This window comes from Python bivittatus, unplaced genomic scaffold, assembly GCF_059951505.1.
Source record: "Python bivittatus isolate LINGU-HERP-01145 unplaced genomic scaffold, Pbiv_v1 ctg000610_np1212, whole genome shotgun sequence".
NCBI lineage: Eukaryota > Metazoa > Chordata > Lepidosauria > Squamata > Pythonidae > Python > Python bivittatus.
The window spans coordinates 18337742-18355046 of NW_028277088.1; the positions used below are offsets into that span (position 1 = coordinate 18337742).

The window sequence follows — 17305 nt, forward strand, 5'->3', positions numbered from 1 at the left end:
GCTGCAAAAATGTTGAAAAAATTTAAACCACTTAATTATCCTGATAAAAAAGCAAAACGGTAAATAACCATCATATTTAATGATGCGAGATTGGCCTTAATGGAGAAAATGATTGATGTTGCCTCAGGGTACAGCCAGCAACCCAAGGCAAAAGGCTCTAATAATAAATTATTTGGAAATACCGGGTAGGTTAACAACTGATCTCAGTGATGTGAAAGATTTCAGAGAGCTATGAATTTCCTCAGAAGAACATTTCATTTGTTTGTACCACTAAAAGTTGAAGATACAATACCACAGTTGTGATCCCTGATCCTTGCTAATAGCTTTCAGCAAAACTTTCTTGCCTTTTTAATAGTATTAGTGTGTATGTCACAATGTTGTGCATCTTTTATTATGCCATCAACTTCCTTATAGCTTTTTTAGCAACAGCAGCAGCAGCAGCAGCAGGAATTTTATTTGTTGCAGAACCAATCAATAAATTTAAAAGTAAATTCCTGGATAGATTCTGCAGCCAACGTAATTTCTGCAGCAAATATTCCTTTCTTGTTTTAGTATAGTACATTCCTTTTCTTTTCCAAACATGACGTTGCATTGGCATTCTCAAACGTCTGAAAGTATTTGTATGTTTTCAGCCATTGCATGAATATCAAAAGTCAATCTTGAACAGACAGATTTGGAAGATACTGAAGTTTAGACTTTGGTGAATTTACAGGGAAGGGACCCAGAAGACAATTTGACAATGAGAGTATGTTGCTGTTACCTGGTGTTGAAGCAATGAAAGTATAAATGATGACCAGGTTCCATTTAGTTACAGTACTTTCTTCTTGAGTGGCCTATTGGAAGACTCTCGTAAGTACACAGGGTTCTGGTTTTCTAGTTACAGATCCACATCTAGGATTATCTCTCAATTACAGACCTAAGTGATGAAATCCTGGTGAAAAATCCTTTTCTGTAATGAAACACCAAATCTTCTGCCAGATCTCATAGCCTGGCAGCCATTGCTATTTTTATGCACCCTAGATTTAGCCATAGATTGTTCGCTCTTATGTTTTCCATTATGGCAGGGGCTGAGTTAATGCCCAGGGAACAGGGCTGGGCTGGAAACAAAGAAACCAAAAAACTCTTCTGTGTTGCCAGCATACCAATATACCTGAATAAACTCCCATTTCTAGATTACAGCATGTGAAACATTAAATGAAACAATTCAATTTAAACTAACGTAAGAGGCCATTTGGAATAAGAATTTCACACATTTACACTGCAGACTATTCGTTCCTAAAGTTAATTTGCTTCTCAGTACTTTCCTCTTAGACTAGGCATTTTTATATCAGAGCCTTTTCTGGAAATGTTGCATAGTTCAGATGATATTGGGCTTTAGCTATTCCCTGGGATGCCCTGCAGGCTGTTTCTTCAAATGTGTCACATGCTATGGAAAAAGATCACAGTGTTACTTGTTCAGAGGATACTTGTATAAACTGTCATATTAAATCAAAAGATAGATTTATGGCTATGAAATACTCCATGCTAAATTGAACGGTGGTAAAGGAAAAAAGGGCATGTGCTAACTTTTAGAAAAATATACATGTGCAATATATTGAAAAATTGGTTCCACAGATAAAGAATTAAAATATGTAGACTGCTTTTCTATAAAGAAAATTTCCAAAGAGGTGGTGTGCAAATTGGAAATGGAGATTTTAAAGAGTGCATTAAATTTCAACAGCGTGGAAACAAGTGGAGCAGCAGAAGATCAACCAGCAATGATTAGAGCCTGACTCTAATAGTCTTACCAATAATTTGCTGGCAAAGCTTTCTTGCAATGAAAATGAAAGCTAACCCAAAAAACCAAACACCACTTTATCCTGAGCAGGATTTCTAAAGAAATTGGTCTAATAAAACATGGCTATGCTATTTGGCTGCACTGGTGCTGATTTAGTAAGCATAAATATGTCTTGTTAATTTCTGTAGAGTAGAGCCAACTGACTGCTAAGGTAGTATGTTCATTTGCACAAATTGCTCAAAAAGATGTTGGTAACTTCTTAGCAATTGGGTGCTGCTAATGTCTAAATCTGTGCTTTGGGGGATTTTGCAAGAAAAGAAACAATGCTGTTTTTATGAATCCTGATGAGGAGACATTTAGGTATCTAATGAAGTGGAATAAACTGTCACCTGCATGGGGTGCAGTGTGAGCTTATCTCTTCCAGAATGCAGATGAAATCCTTTATGAGCATGACCTGTATGCTCATATTCATACTTCCCCTCACTAATTTTTTAAGCAAAATAAAATCCATGAAAGGAACATCTGCAAATTTAGTGTTTTTGTGCTCTTCCTGCCTGAGTTAGCGCTTTCCATCAGTTCTTGAGCTAGCAAAAAACTATATTGGCATAAAATTTGCTGCCCCTACTGGCGATCCGTATCCTGCTGCAGACATGATGTTTGAAAATGGAACTGTTCTTATTTATGGTGTTCTGTACAGGACACTATACAGGACAGGATTTGGTAGATCCCTTGGCCTTCCTTCCCACCAAATGTCACCAGCTGGTGGACTTCACCAATTGCTATATTTGACGCTGGGAAGAAGCAGGTTTTGACAGGTGGTTAGACTAGCATGTTTAGACTTCTGTCAAATCTTGCTCTGGTTTCATACAGGTGTTTTGTGAGGGTACATTCAAAAAGAGTCCAGTTATTAGCTGATACAAATGTTCCATTTCTGAATAGCACTAAATCCATGTTCAAGAGTAGCCTGACCAACAGCTGACAGGCAGAGGGAGAGTTGTACCATGAAGCAGCAGAGAGAGTGCCATTCTTCTGTTTTCCAGTTTACTGTGTAACACCTTCCACCACCACTGCTGCTCAGGTCAAAGATATAGTGGGGACAGGGGACAATCTAGTTTGGAAAAAAGGTCTCTCCAGCTGCCCAAAGGAGGATGGCGCTGGAAGGGAGTCGAGGAGGCATGCCTGCATCACCTAGGAATCTGATTGTGATACTAATTATATGAGCATAAAATGTGTCTCTTTGCACCCATGACATAGCCGATAGGACTTGTAGCCTTCTTAAAGGGGAAGACTATTTTAATGTTGGATCAACCAAGGACAACTTTAAACAGCTTGAGATATTGGTGGAAGTTAAGATGAAGGCAATGTCACAAGGAGAGAAATTGCCGTGGCATGTTTGCACTGGTGAGATAGAAGTGGTGAGAGGTCCTGCATGCCAAGAGACTGAGCTACAGGTAAAGAAGTCCTGGCTTGAATTTCACCTCTGTAATAAACTCTGTAGGGCTGCAGGCGTACCAGATGGATGTGGTGCTGCTGTGGATTCTCACTTGTGTTCTGCCCAAACCCTTAGTCCATCCATAAAGATACAAGGTGACTTTGACTCCAAAAGGATGGAAAGAAAACCAGGCATTGGCCGATCAAAGGATAACTATTTTACTTGCCTGCAAAATTGATACTGATATTTCTGGCTTACACAACACAATGTGTGGTTGGTTTTAGAGTGATCCAGGAAGCTCTGCTTGAACTCCTGGATCCTTTTTAAAAGTGGAAACTATGTTTCACGTAATTATTTAATTAGACACAGAGATTGTATGAAGCAATGATTTCTGTATGAAAGGAGCCATGGTTTATATTTGGAAAGTTTTAATTTGTTATCATTATTCATTTAGAAAAATCCTGGATGCATTTCCAATCATAGTTTTGTGTTTGGGGGAGTATAGTAATGAGTAATTTAAAAGTGGAATCAATTGAATGTGTGATCATTAATAGAAAGTCTGTCTGTTCCACTATTCTACCATGTTCTGCAATTAATGCAGGGTGCCAAAATGCTGGTCATTCCCCATTATTGTGTATATTTAGAATAATCAGTTTTTATGCCTGATGTAAGTTTCCCCTCTTTTCATTGAATTGATTGTTGTGATGGAAAAGCCCACTAACCTATTGTGTTTTTTAAAAAAATGATATACATACAAAAATGAAGAAAATGATAAAAAGCAAGGAAGGGAGGAAAGAAAAACAGACACACGTACATACATTGTATGAACTTGCAACTATTTATATGTAGATACATATAAAGAGAAAATTCAAGCATTCATGTTTATACTTACGCTGTTTTCTTTTGGTGTAAGCAGTGTTATAGAGTGTAAAAAATAAGCCAAAAAAATCAAGGCTATGAGATAAAAAAAGAAAATGTAGTTAAAATTAATTTACATCAACGGTTTATAATCTCTCTTCATACATTTCTAGCCATCCAAACCATTCTTGATTCCATCACATCAATACACCCTTTATGTTCTCCCTTTCCCTTTAAATTTCTGTCCTTTCTCTTTTTGAGGACCCTACCAACTCCATCTAACCACAACTCTTTCAGTATACCCCTTCCTCTCAACCCATTCACTCTTTTTCATATATTTATTTTGCATTTTGCTTCTCTTTCTCTTTGTATGAACAAACTACCGGGATTTATTTATTTCATACTGGTCACACACTTTTATATTCAATCTATATTCATTCAACATCCATTCTTTCTTGACCCCATCTCTTTTTGTTTTGTCACACATGCTTCTTAAGTACTCCATTCCCATAGCTTTCAATTTTTATGTTTCTCCTGGCGTATGCAAGTCTCACTTCCTTATAACAAAGTGGGCAAAAGCACGCTCTTACAAACTGCCATTTTCTGTTCTTTCAACAAATATTTATTCTTTGCAACAGGTCACTCCATTCTACCAGCATTTGCATGTCTTAAATTATCCCATCTTTAGTTAAAATTTTACCAAGGCACGCTAATTCATCTACTTGCAATCATTTTCTCCATTTTCTCCATCAAACATGATTATTTTGGTCATTGATAACATTAATTTTCAGTTCTATCTGAACTTAACAATTCTGTACATAACAATTTCCAGTTAGAACATCTAGATCCTTGCATACTTACATTGTATAACATTTTCATAGCTTTTATGTCTTCCTTTTCATCTATTCTTTCTTAGACATTAAGATTTCTAACATGAATGCTTTAGTTTCACTCTGTGCTCATTTCTAAAATATTCCCTTGCTTTAGTTTCCTCCTTTTATTTTTACGTCCATTTAATCTGGTGGGGACTCTTGTTTAGCCTTCTTTATTTCCAAAACTTTTTCTTTCAGTCAAGATCACTCTGCATTTTCTCTGCCTCTTTTAATCTTAGCCATTCATTGGTGTGTTTGGCTATATTGTTTGCAACTATCTTTTTGTCTCTATGTACATACAATATTTTTCTGTTATTTTTTGTAGCAGTTATTTTCTTATATGCACCTATTTCATCCACAACCTCTTTTACCTTATCATTCCATCAGGCATCTTTTTACTAATTGCCTTTAGCATAATTCCACGTGTTTCTGTGGCATAGTACAACTTAATTATTTTAGCTCTCTTCTAAGCTGCTTCAACATCCTGTGTCCTGGTGTCCACTTTCCATTAATTCTGATGAGAGATTAATCTGCCCTTTAATACTTTTTAGAGGACTCATACTTTCTCTTCCTACAATAGTTCAACTTTAGTTTCTTTCATTTCTTTCCTTTTCTTCTACATCTATTTCTTTCCAAGATCTGCTATTGACAATATGCCCAAAAAAGGTCTGTTCCTCATTTAGAAATTCTCATTTTTCTATAAATTACCTCAGTTTTATATAAACAGCTTAAGCACTTATGCTTTTATATTTGTAATCATTTAGATATTTTATAATTTAATTTTATTTATTAATTCATATAATTAGGATGGGGGAGAATGTACTTTCAGACTTATAAGACTGATGTCGGCCTGGGTAAACCAGATAGGAATCACAACCAGATGAGCTAATTCTACTTTATTCTAAAGCTACATTGACAGAATCTTGCAAGTCTGAAAGTACATTTCTCCCCCCGTCCCCTTTACAGCCCAAGAAACTAGGGAGGGTCCCTTCTGAGCCTTCTTCCCCACCCACTCTCCAGCTGCAGATTATGCTGTCTCTTATCTGACTGTTCCTGTGGCAGCGTCTCTTTGCCCAGTCTCCCAAGGTCTTTCTCACGTACCATTACAGATTTGAATTTACAACAGTAGATGTTAATTTCTTAGTGACAGGAAAATAGTTAAGAAATGGAGGACCTAATGCTAACTCAGCTTGTATAGTGGAACATTAATTGAATTCCTAGTAATATGAATTAACTGAAAAATATTGAAATAATACTTCTGTCATGCTTTTGGTTATATTGTACAGTTTCTCTAATCCTAGTGATTTTTAAAAATTGTATATAAATGAAGAGAGAATTTTTGCCATATACGGAACTAAGTAGCAGGCAGTGGAATTGGGAGTGTTTGAAACAAAATAGAAATTTAGGAAGAATAGTCATTCTAGTTGCAGTTATTCTATTCAGTAATGATAAAGCATGATGTTGCAGTTAGTTAATTTCTGTCTTAATCTTACAGAAAAGGAGCACAGAATTTTCTTTAATTGATGCCAGCCTTTTGTAATTATTATTCAACATACAGTACTTAAGTTGACTAGGAATAATATCAAGTTCAATAGGTTTTTGAGGTTTTGAAAATGTGAAGTTATTGCCACCCAGTGCAGCTGCTATGAGAAAAGATCAGTCTGTTGGAGTTGGGTGGCTTATAAATTCAAATAAAATAAATAAATAAATGTTTGGATCCTGAATGAGAGAAATCCTAAATCACAAAAGTAGAAGGGCAGATGGGAGTTGTACCCATATATTTGGAGAGTACCACAATGGGGAAAGTTGATAGGATTACTAAAATTTTAAGAAGGGGATTGTGAAAGTTGAAATCATTAAAAAATTGGAGGATGCTGAATTGTCTACTGTAATCCAGGAATAAGAATAAGAATAGTTCTCTTGGAACAATTAGCTGCAGTTCTGACCAGTATGTTTGGGTGAAATTTATAAAAAGTGTTCTGATTTATTTTAGTTTGTCAAAGGCTGTTAGCTCAAATTAGTTCTACTTTAGTCTTTTGGGTACACAGAAAATTTTAAATGGCTGAAATGATGAAAGCCTGTACAGTGCCTACAATGATATGGAAACAGATTATATATGTTTAGCAACAATATGAAAAATAAGTCTCTGTTCAGTAGAAACCAATTAAATACTACAGTATTGAAATTTACAGAGTTGGGTCTACACAAGCATTATTAGTGAATAATAGTGAATAATTAGGAATTAGTGTTGGTCAAAACATGACCAAATGCTAAACATGCATCTTCCCTAGTTCACTCTCACTCCCCTCCCAACTTCCTGCCTCCTTTCCCATTCCCTGTAGGGTTTAATCACAATTAAGTGACAGATGCCGAATGCAATTTGTCCTAGTCTAATTGACTGCAAAGTCATGGTCAATATTGCCTTGGCTAACTCAACTTCTCATAGCCAAGTCTAAACATAATGAAATTGTGTTAGTGAGACATCTTGCCAAAGCAGTAGGTAAAGGAGTAGCCCTTATATTACTTAATTTGCATATATAACATATTGGCTTTCTGTGTATAAATAAGGCCAATTTTCTCTTCATACTGACATGAATATTAGAATGAACTAACTTAGTTTCTTTTTCTCCTTTTTTTGGCAATATGTAATTTCTTGATTCTTTCAAGTGATGCTGCCTGAATATCTGAATAAGAGAGGCCACAATCTTGCATGAATAGGCGTAGGTGGGAATTATATTATAGACAGTTGTCCTAAATATAGGTTGTAAATCTCTTTAAGTCCCATCATTTTTATCAGTTTCTAAGAGCATAAAAGCCTTTTTAAAATGTACATCAAAACTTGAATCTCTGGTAGAATATCCCATTGACTTGCATCCAGTTTGATGCTTAGTGAGAACAAATTTGTGTTCAGGGGTCTCCATAAATGTGCTTCGGAATCTAGACTTTCAGTAAATTTGTATCACTTAGGTATGGGAACTAGGAAGGATTCTGCATTGATGGTGATAGTTTGAATCGTGGGTGCTTTTTTCTTTATCCAAAAGATTCGATACCTTTTCTCCCCACTAATTAGTCAAAGATGCTTCAGACATTGCACATTTCCTATATGAAAAACACTTCAAAGTAGGAAGTGCATGAATGAAACCTGCAGGTGGATAAATCATATATCATTTTCAGGAATTTAGTTTCACAGGATATATACGATTACTGGCTGTAGCTTCTCGATGCATGTATGCCATATGCACACAGACATTCCCCTACACAGAATACACCCCACCTTATTATTCCCTTCTGGCCTCAAATGTTTTATGCTGAGTTAGACTTGTGCTATAAATCTGTAATGAAAACAGTGCTTTGTATTGGAAGGTTTGACAGACTAATTACAGTGCTGCTTTAATTGCCTTACTTTTGGTTTACAGTTTTAGAGGCTCTTTCTGATTTGACCCATTATAGTAAGTTTGTGCAGATGTATTTCTTTAGAGGATGTTCAGTGGAGAATACATTTAGCATACTGACTTCAAGCTTAAATAAAATACATTTCTAAAACCAAATCCTTATGCTTGATTTTCTTGACAAGATTTGAATCCTGTCCCGAGCAGCATTTAAGAATAATGATCTGTTGGGCTAGAGATCCCAGAATACCACCTATTCATCTGGAACTCACCAGGTTGAGAAAGATTGAACTAGGTTGTTATGGTGGTTCTGTGTAGTATTCAAAATACCATCCTTTTGAATACCTTTGACACAATCGCTATTAAATTATCCTTTCCCCCAATGATATATCAAATGACACTTTGATCAGTTGTGGAAGGCAACAGGCACAGTACAGTGCCTCTGATGAAAAGTAGTAGGGGTTAGATTAAGATACTTCATTCTGTGCATTTTTAGAAAAGGAATTTATGTCCCCCCCTCCCCGCAAAATGCAGTTAATAGGCATGCTCAAGATTAAAGAATAAAACAGAATTGAACTGCAATTTGGGACATTGTTTTTGTTAGTATCTCTGTTTCTTTTGAAAAGGAAGCTGATAACTCTTTACAAGCTCTCTTATGTAGCATGTAGTACTAATGGCTGTTTGAAAGTTCTGCAAGAAATTAATAGAGATATAAATTTAGTAGTAAAAGCACAGCTTTAGTCAGCGGCTGCAACTTACAGAAGTAAGGAAGAGCCTGAGTAAAAGACGATGTTCTTGAAGATAGGCAGGCATATTAATTTAATTTATCCATTTGATCTCTTAATTGCCACTGAAGATTTATTCGCTCATTTTAAGGAAGCAAGCATTTGAAAGTATTCTGGCAAATACTGTCTTCTTGTAATGAGCACATGGCATTGAAACAAGTTAAGAGGAGAACAAAATTAGATTGACTGGTTGTTCAGCCATGTGGGCCAGTCTGGCTGCGTATCCTGGCTGTGAAGAATGATTGCTCAAATTACATTGCCTCAGGTCCCTGCGCTTGGTTGGCTGCCTTCTCCAATCTTAACCAGGTTCTGGGAATTCATTTCTGACAAAGTTTGCTTTGTGTTTTGTAGGATGCTTCATCGGCAGATATTAGGAAAGCTTATCGTAAGCTTTCACTGATATTGCATCCGGACAAGAATAAACATGAAAATGCAGAAACCCAGTTTAGACAAGTAAGTGATGGGGTACTATCAAACCGTATCATGTGGTCATTAAAAATATGAAGAATGGAGCTCATTATGATTGTGGTGTGACATTTAGGAATGATTAATTTGGGATTTTGGAAGCATTTAAGCTTTATTTTTCCCCTAAATATTTAAAATAGGTTTCAGATGAAACAAAACATAAAAAGATGAAAAAGTGCATCTTATAAAATGGAGCCTTCTTAGACAGCAGTTCTTAAGTTGGAAGTTGGATGTTAAGGGATCCTTGCTTTTGTTCTTTTTAGTACAGTGTCACAAGCTGTACAGTAGCAGAAGGAAAGCAAATATTTGTACAAGGTTTACTTTGCTTGTACATTACAATTGTACTCTGGTTATACTGTTTTTTTCCTGATTTTTTTTTTCTCACCACTTTTGGAATCTGTTTGCAGATTTTATGAATATTAGTGAACGAATAGAACATGTTTTAAAATGCTTTATTTTTTTTAGGTTAAAGAACAATTAAATTAACATTACCTTAATTGTGGAGAGAAAATATTTAGAACTGCCGAAGATGGAATGTTGCTAGAAATGTTTGAGAGCTTTAAACATTTTCAAGAAATGATTTATATTGTTCTTTGTTTGCTCTTTAAGAAAGATAGTCCAGCATTTTTGCAATTTTATAGCAAAACTCTCTGGTTTTTCAATGCAGAGTTTTTAAAAATAAAAGTACCTTTTATTCCAGTTGGTGGCCATATATGAGGTTTTAAAGGATGAAGAGAGAAGGCGTAGGTGAGTTTATCTTGTATATTTTCAACTCGTGTAGCCACTAACATGAGCCAGGATGTTCAGCGCTTCTTGCAAGGTTTATGGTTTGTTTTCTGATCGTTACATACATTTCTGGCTGTTGCTGAACCCTTAATATGTATGAATGGCCTTCATCTTAGGGAACAGAAGTTCATGTAATCACTTACAAAATGTATTTGTGTTTTTCGATTATTAACACATGCTTGTTTAGCTGTTACTTTTTCTGATTGTTAATTTGGCCCTCAGATCAACTCCCCATAAAGGAAGGAACCCAAGAAATTCATTGTGGCTCATGCATGCTGATAGAGGGAATTGCTTTTTATGCTCAAATTCTTTTGCTACAAACATTCCATCTTCAGGGTTTTCCTCTCCCCCCCTCCCCCAGTTTTATCAAAATTTGTAGATTTGAGTAATTTCCTCTGTGGCTGCTGTTTTCTAGAGTAACTTTATAAATAAAATTTCATTTTAAAAACAAAGCATTGTTAGATGAACAACGAGCAAATGGATCAGGCTTTCAGTTGCTTTACATTATTCGGTAACTTCACTAATGGGCAAAACACAGTAAATATTTTTACCACCTGCAAGAAAAGAACATAATCAGGCAATCACTTGTGCTTGGATTGCTTTTCTCAGGTCTTGTGTTGTACGTGGGACTTGCACAGTTTGTTAGGATGCTCACTTTAGCTGTTGGTGACCCAGATATTTTGGGGGAAGGAAGAAAAGGCTTACTGCCAGCAAAGGAGTTCTGTCTGAAACATCTCTAGGTTTTCAATATTCTGAGCAGGGGTGCTGAATGTTCTCTAGGAGGTTCTTGGCTTTGTAGAAGCCTTGGCATGACTCCAGGTCTCATAGTAGAGATTATCTACTTTCAGATAATCCTCTGTGTTGAAAGAGCCATGGAACAGTGTTCAGAGGAGTTTTGGCGATTTTGTGTATGGTTTTTACCCTGCCTCCTACTGCAGTCTTTCAGCTTGGAGTCATAGATCAAGGAAGTTTAGGAAGTTTAACAATAGGGGGGTCAATGTCTTGTGTCAAATGGTTGCAAAAGGTATGAGCTAGTTTGAATGCAACCTCCTGCCACATACACATATGTGTGTATCATTTTTTGTAGCACTCATTTTATATACATACTATTCTTTAAGTCAACTAATATTAAAGATGTTAGAGATTCTAAAATTTTCAGGCTTTCTTTTTCCTTAATATAGCTGGAATGTCAAGGAATTGCTCCTTGTAGTTGCTGACCATGGTTATCAAATTATTTAGGAGTTTCATGTAAATATTCACATAATGTGCTCTTTTTAATGCATTTAGTAAAATTATGTTAGAAATGCGTGGCATTAAATTAGTTCAACTCCTAGCCCGTCTTTGAGTTACAATTAAACAAAAATTAAATTTTATGATACTTCAGCTAAATGCCTGCAAACTGCTTGTGACTATCTTTTCCATGAAGCTAGGAATGTGCAATAGCAGCAGGTGTTTCCTCTTAAAAGCAACAAACAAAACATTCATTCTACTATGAGACATCTTTCCCCAGGTATTTGCCTGCAGGAATTTTTGACCACTTGGATCACAGACTCAGTTGAAAAACTGTGCTGGTGTTGATTACAATACGGGGGATATTTATCTTTCTTAAATAACAGCTAATCAAGAGACAACCAATGGTTTTTAAAGGATTTTCCCCCCTCAAAGCATATTTTTACCAGTTGTACAATGCACTCGTTCAATTAATTTCCTTCAGATTTGTTGGTCCTAGTAGTATTAAAGTTTGAACGTATTACTTGGATCAGAATCTTCAGCTATTTCAATTTTTCAGCCTTTTTTTTTTTTTTGCCATGGACAAAATAATTTGCTCAAGGTGCAGCTGTTCCATTTACTTTATATGCTCTAAACATCATTTTAAATATTGCTTGCCCACTAAGTATCAAGATTGTAAACAAAACCAGCATATTTGAAATATGTACCAGAATTTGTAAGAAGGATTGAGCTTCTGGTTCTAAATCAGTTTGCAGAGAACCAAGTTCCCAACTCCCAAGAAATTTGAACATTTGGTTCCAGAGCAAATGAAAGAGAAAGGCTGAACTTTTGAATTTCCCTTTGAATTGTTCACATGTCAGACAGCCTGCATTTTGAAGCTGGGGGAAGATAAACAGTACTTTGGAAATTCTGTTGCATGATGCCCAGAGGTTTAATATCCTATTACACATAGTAGATGAGTGAGCAGCAGGTAAAACAATATTTAAAATTTCCTTGATCTCTACTAAATGTGGATTGATAGTAGGAGTTACTTTTAATTCAGTTATATTGGCTGCAGTATTACAATGTAAATCTGCTCTAGCTTGTTGCCTGGTTTTAATATGTAGATAAAATTTGGTTGATGACCAACAAATTACTTCCCTTTCATTAGATGAATTTAAAAAAATATATAATCTGAACATGTTGTTTCTTTAAAAGCTTTAATTATTAGAACATCTTTTCAGTTTTAATAACTTTTTCATAGTGTTCTTTTAAACTCATCAATAGCTTTTTAAAATTCTTGTGGACAGATTACCCAGACCAAAATAATTGGTGGGGCATCAAAATAATTGTTCCAACACCAGGCTTGTATACGCTAGCACCTTTTTTGTAATGAATAGGTTTTTGCAACTACCATATGGAAAGTATACAAGTGTTCTGGAGCTCATTTACATTGTGTGTGTGTGTGTTTGCAAAACAAATGCAAGAAAAACAGTACAAAAGGAAGTGTCCTCCCCCCCTGTAAATGTTATATATTAACATTTATTTAACATTAACATAATATATATTCTCTACACACAGTTGTGGAAATGAAATTGTGTTGATTTCATTGAAGATTCAGTTAAATTTGGTGATAGGTTTGCAGTTCTAACCTTGTCACAATTTTAATTAAACAGATAGGGACTGTAGCTCTGGATTGAATGTTCATACGTGATACCCAGTTACACTATAGTAGCATTAAACAGCCTTGAGCCACCTAAGGATGATATGAGAAGCACAAGGTGCCAAATTTCTTGTTTAACAACTACATATTTTGCAAAATAAACCAAATACTTTGGGGGGGGGATTTTGGGGCAGCTTTATTTTGACTTACATTAATTATGAATGTAGTGAATTATTTTATATTCATATTTTGAAAGGAGGAAAATAGGAGGATGAGCAAATGGGAGAGAACAGAAAAAACTGCTTTACAATTTGCTTATGTGCTTCATTCTCCTGCATGCCTTTGAAGATTCATTCTATGTGATAGATTGATTTCTGCAAACAAGGACTGTAATGAATTGTCTGCATACTTCCTAATTAACTAATTTCCTAAATGTGAAAAACAAGATTAAAATTATCAAAGGATTCTGACTAACTAAGGATCATTGTTTATATGTACTCCTAAAAATTAAGCAGACAGCTTAATTTTTAAATATCGTCCTTAATTGCCACAGAATGCAGTGATTTATCCTTTGACAGTATATATTCTAAAAAGTGGGATATAATAGAAGCTATCTTCCCTTAAAATGGCCTGTCGTGTGAGCCATAATGTTCATTGATAGTAAAATCAATAGAGCATTGATTCTGGAACGAAATCCTTGGAGACTTTTGTTCAGAATAGCAGACGGAGCTTGGTAAATACTGAGTAGTGCTCAGTGTGTTTAGCATGTGAGATTTTCTTGAAAATTTGAAAATATACGAAACGTGTTTTAAGAAGTATAACTACCATGGCTATTGTTTTTATTGGTTATGAACTGTGTTTTTTAATAGTCAACATTCTTATCTGTGATTTTAATTTACTGAAAGCCATCTTAGAAAAACTTGGCTTTGAAGGGTGGCATACAAATTTTAAAAATACACAAGTTGTGAATCTCAGTTTTGATTGTGCAACTTTTGAAAAATAGTCTTACTGTTTTCTTGTTTATTAGTGGACAATTATTAATGGTTGAATTTGTTTTTCTAAAAAAATATTTGATAGATGCATTGGAACTTTTGTTTTGGTTTAGATTGAACCGTTTTAAGCTGAAATTTCTAGTTCATATGCAAATTGTACTTAGTTTTCTCTTTGTTAAATGTGTTACGATTTTAGACTGTTGATATAGTCTGAAAAACATTTAACATTTTAAGATAGTTTGAATCAAAGTATTCTTTTTATTTTTGGAAGGAAAAGATCTTTGGTGAAAACTTATGCATGTTTGCTTAAAAGCAAATCCATTGAATGCAATGGAAATTGCTTGTATGTGTGTTTATTATTGTAATTTAAGGCTTTTAGTAATGGTCTCAGCTAAAGACTTCAAGTAAATTTATGAAGTTGTATTTTATTGTTTTTTTTAAATCTTTTATATAGCAACTAACATAAGCAATTTTATAATATATGTTCTGTTAACATTTAACAATAGAAATAAAATACATATTTTGCTCTGATGAAAAATATGACCTGGATACTTAATCAAAATTTGATTTGATTTTTTAAAAGAAAAGATATTTTAGAAGTTCAGCTTTCTCTGTTAAGATATCTCCAAGGTATCAGTTTAATAACTGTCAAAGTAACTACTGCAGTTGTTGCATTTAAATTGATTTACATGTCAAGACTGGCAGTTTTGCAGCTGCTCTATTATTCCTGGATCGGTCAATTTACTTGAGAAAAACCTACTACTGAGTCCTACTGACCTGCATGACAATATAGGCCCTATTTCTATTCCTGTAATTAGGCCTGCGACTAACTCAGAATATTTTTAATTAAAATATTTTGGTCAATGTGTTGCACCAAATTAGGCCTTTAGTGCAGATTTAATACTGGAAATAGTGTGATTAGAATATTCAATGAGCTGTGCTCTATTTAGGATTAATTTGAGCATACAGTATTTTAAATGTCTCCATTTGAATTGTTTCTAATAATAGATTTGTCTATTTTCTTTAGAGTTATTCATTTTTATGCATGTAAGAAATTAATATTGTCTGGCTGGTGTTTAAATCATCCATTTTAAAACACTTGCAAGAGTAAATCTAAAAAGAAATTATTCAATTTTTTATGTGAATTAAGGCAGAAAATTCAGCCTTTAAAATGAAAATTCTTTTTAGGCTGGAGTTACTCTTTTTTAATTGTTAAAATCAGTTTGTTATTTTTTTTAAAACGTTCATGATTAAATTACGAGTCATTCCTAAATTAGTTTCCACATAAAAGTTTTATAAAACTAAACCTCTTTTGGAGCATTAAGGCTGCTTATACATATGGCTATAAATAAGGAATTATAGCTAGTAAATGATTTTGGTGGCCGTTGCCTTCCCACTTAGAATCATCCTTTTCTAATTCTTTTATTCTCAGAACATGAGCCATGATTGGCAGGTAGGCTGAACACATGTGGTTCATTGTTGAGAAAAAACACTTCTCCAGTTAATCAACTGGGGGAGCTGTAAGAACAGTAGAGCCACCATTTTTTAAGTAGCAGTCTAGTTAGAAATTTTATCTATCCTAGGAATCCAGATTAAATGTTGACAAGAGATATAATTGTAGGGGTTTGCTGTTAAAATCAGAACAGCTGATGAGTGAAACAAATAGCCATATCTGTTGCATTAAAAAAAAAGAAGGAAATAGATTAATTTTAAATGCATCATGAGAGTTTGTTTGTTTGTTTTTACTACTCTAGGTATGATGATATTCTGATCAATGGGCTACCAGATTGGCGACAGCCTGTATTTTATTACAGGCGAGTGAGGAAAATGAGCAATGAAGAATTGGCATTACTTCTGCTCATTATCCTCACAGTAGGACATTATGCTGTGGTTTGGTCTATCTACCTGGAAAAACAACTGGTAAGAAGCTTGATCTAAAATCACCAAGAATTGCTCAGGGTTTCTGAATTAAGTGTTAATGTCTCATTATTAACACTGTTAATAGTTAATCTATTGGAAGGCAGAGAGAGACAGGTAGCTTCAGCCGGGAGATGGGGGATGGAAGAATTAGAGTTGGAAGACAGAGCAGAGGGGGCCACAAATGCAAGGCTCGATTAGTGTAGTGGAGGACATTGAGGATGGGACAGTGTTGAAAATTAGATTCTGCTGCCTGTCCGGTCTGCTTCAGGCCGTCTCTCTCCTGTCACCATCTTGTTATTGCTTCAAGTGACAAAATATCTTGGGCTAGCTCAGGATTCTTAATCATGCCCCAAGTTTCATACATGCATATATACAGGCTCTGGTCTGAATTAGCTTTTCAGAGTGCATGCTGACAAAAATGGTTCTAAAAACAAAAAGTCCAAGTATTTTCTCCCCCCAGCCCACCCCATGAAGGAATTGCTGTTTTTTAAATGATTAGGGAAATTTTTAAGTATATAAATATTTTATTTTTAATTTCAAGATCTGATGATATCAGAGGAATCAGTAGAACTGAAAAACTATTTAGGGCTAAATTCCCTTCCTTGATATTTAGTTAGGTTTTTTTTTCTTTCTCCTTTTCTTTATTTTTTTTTCTCCTCTTCCCCCCGCCCCAGTTTTGAAATTTATACTCACTCTGAAATTCACTCTGACTTTTAATGTCTTAATGGAGGGTCCCCTCCACACCCACAAATTGAAGTGACTTTCAGACATAATAAATAGTCCAGGGTTCGAATGGAAAATGATAGAAGAACTGTTTTAAATGTTGGTTCCTTCCTGTCTACAAGACAGCAAAAGAACATTCTTATTTATGTGCGAATTTTCAGTAGTACTTAAGGATTTAAGCTTTATCTTTTTTTTAATATTTTCAGAGCCACATTATTACAATTTTGGATGAAAAGAATAAGTTAAAACTGTAAAAAAGGACAGTTTGGTTAATGTGAATATACATAACTGACTGACAGTAGTTGGAGTTCATGTGTGTTTAAGGAGTGACTATTATGGCAACACTTATTGTTAACTGATTTCTTTAAAATCAAGTAGCAGTCCTGGTCCTGTTTTATTTTTATTTGAAGAGTCTTCCTAAGAGTTGTAGAACA

The 17305-nt window shown here is 34.9% G+C and overlaps 1 protein-coding gene across 2 annotated transcripts in view; it reads left to right on the top strand.

Moving 5' to 3' along the window:
- Positions 1-17305, top strand: part of DNAJC1 (DnaJ heat shock protein family (Hsp40) member C1) — a 91108-nt gene that overhangs the window by 9635 nt on the left and 64168 nt on the right. For both annotated transcript variants that reach the window (XM_088150394.1, XM_088150395.1), the window contains exons 2-4: positions 9465-9566; positions 10279-10325; positions 15983-16148. In XM_088150394.1, coding sequence (XP_088006520.1) covers positions 9465-9566; positions 10279-10325; positions 15983-16148 — 315 coding nt within the window. The remainder of the gene's footprint in view (positions 1-9464; positions 9567-10278; positions 10326-15982; positions 16149-17305) is intronic.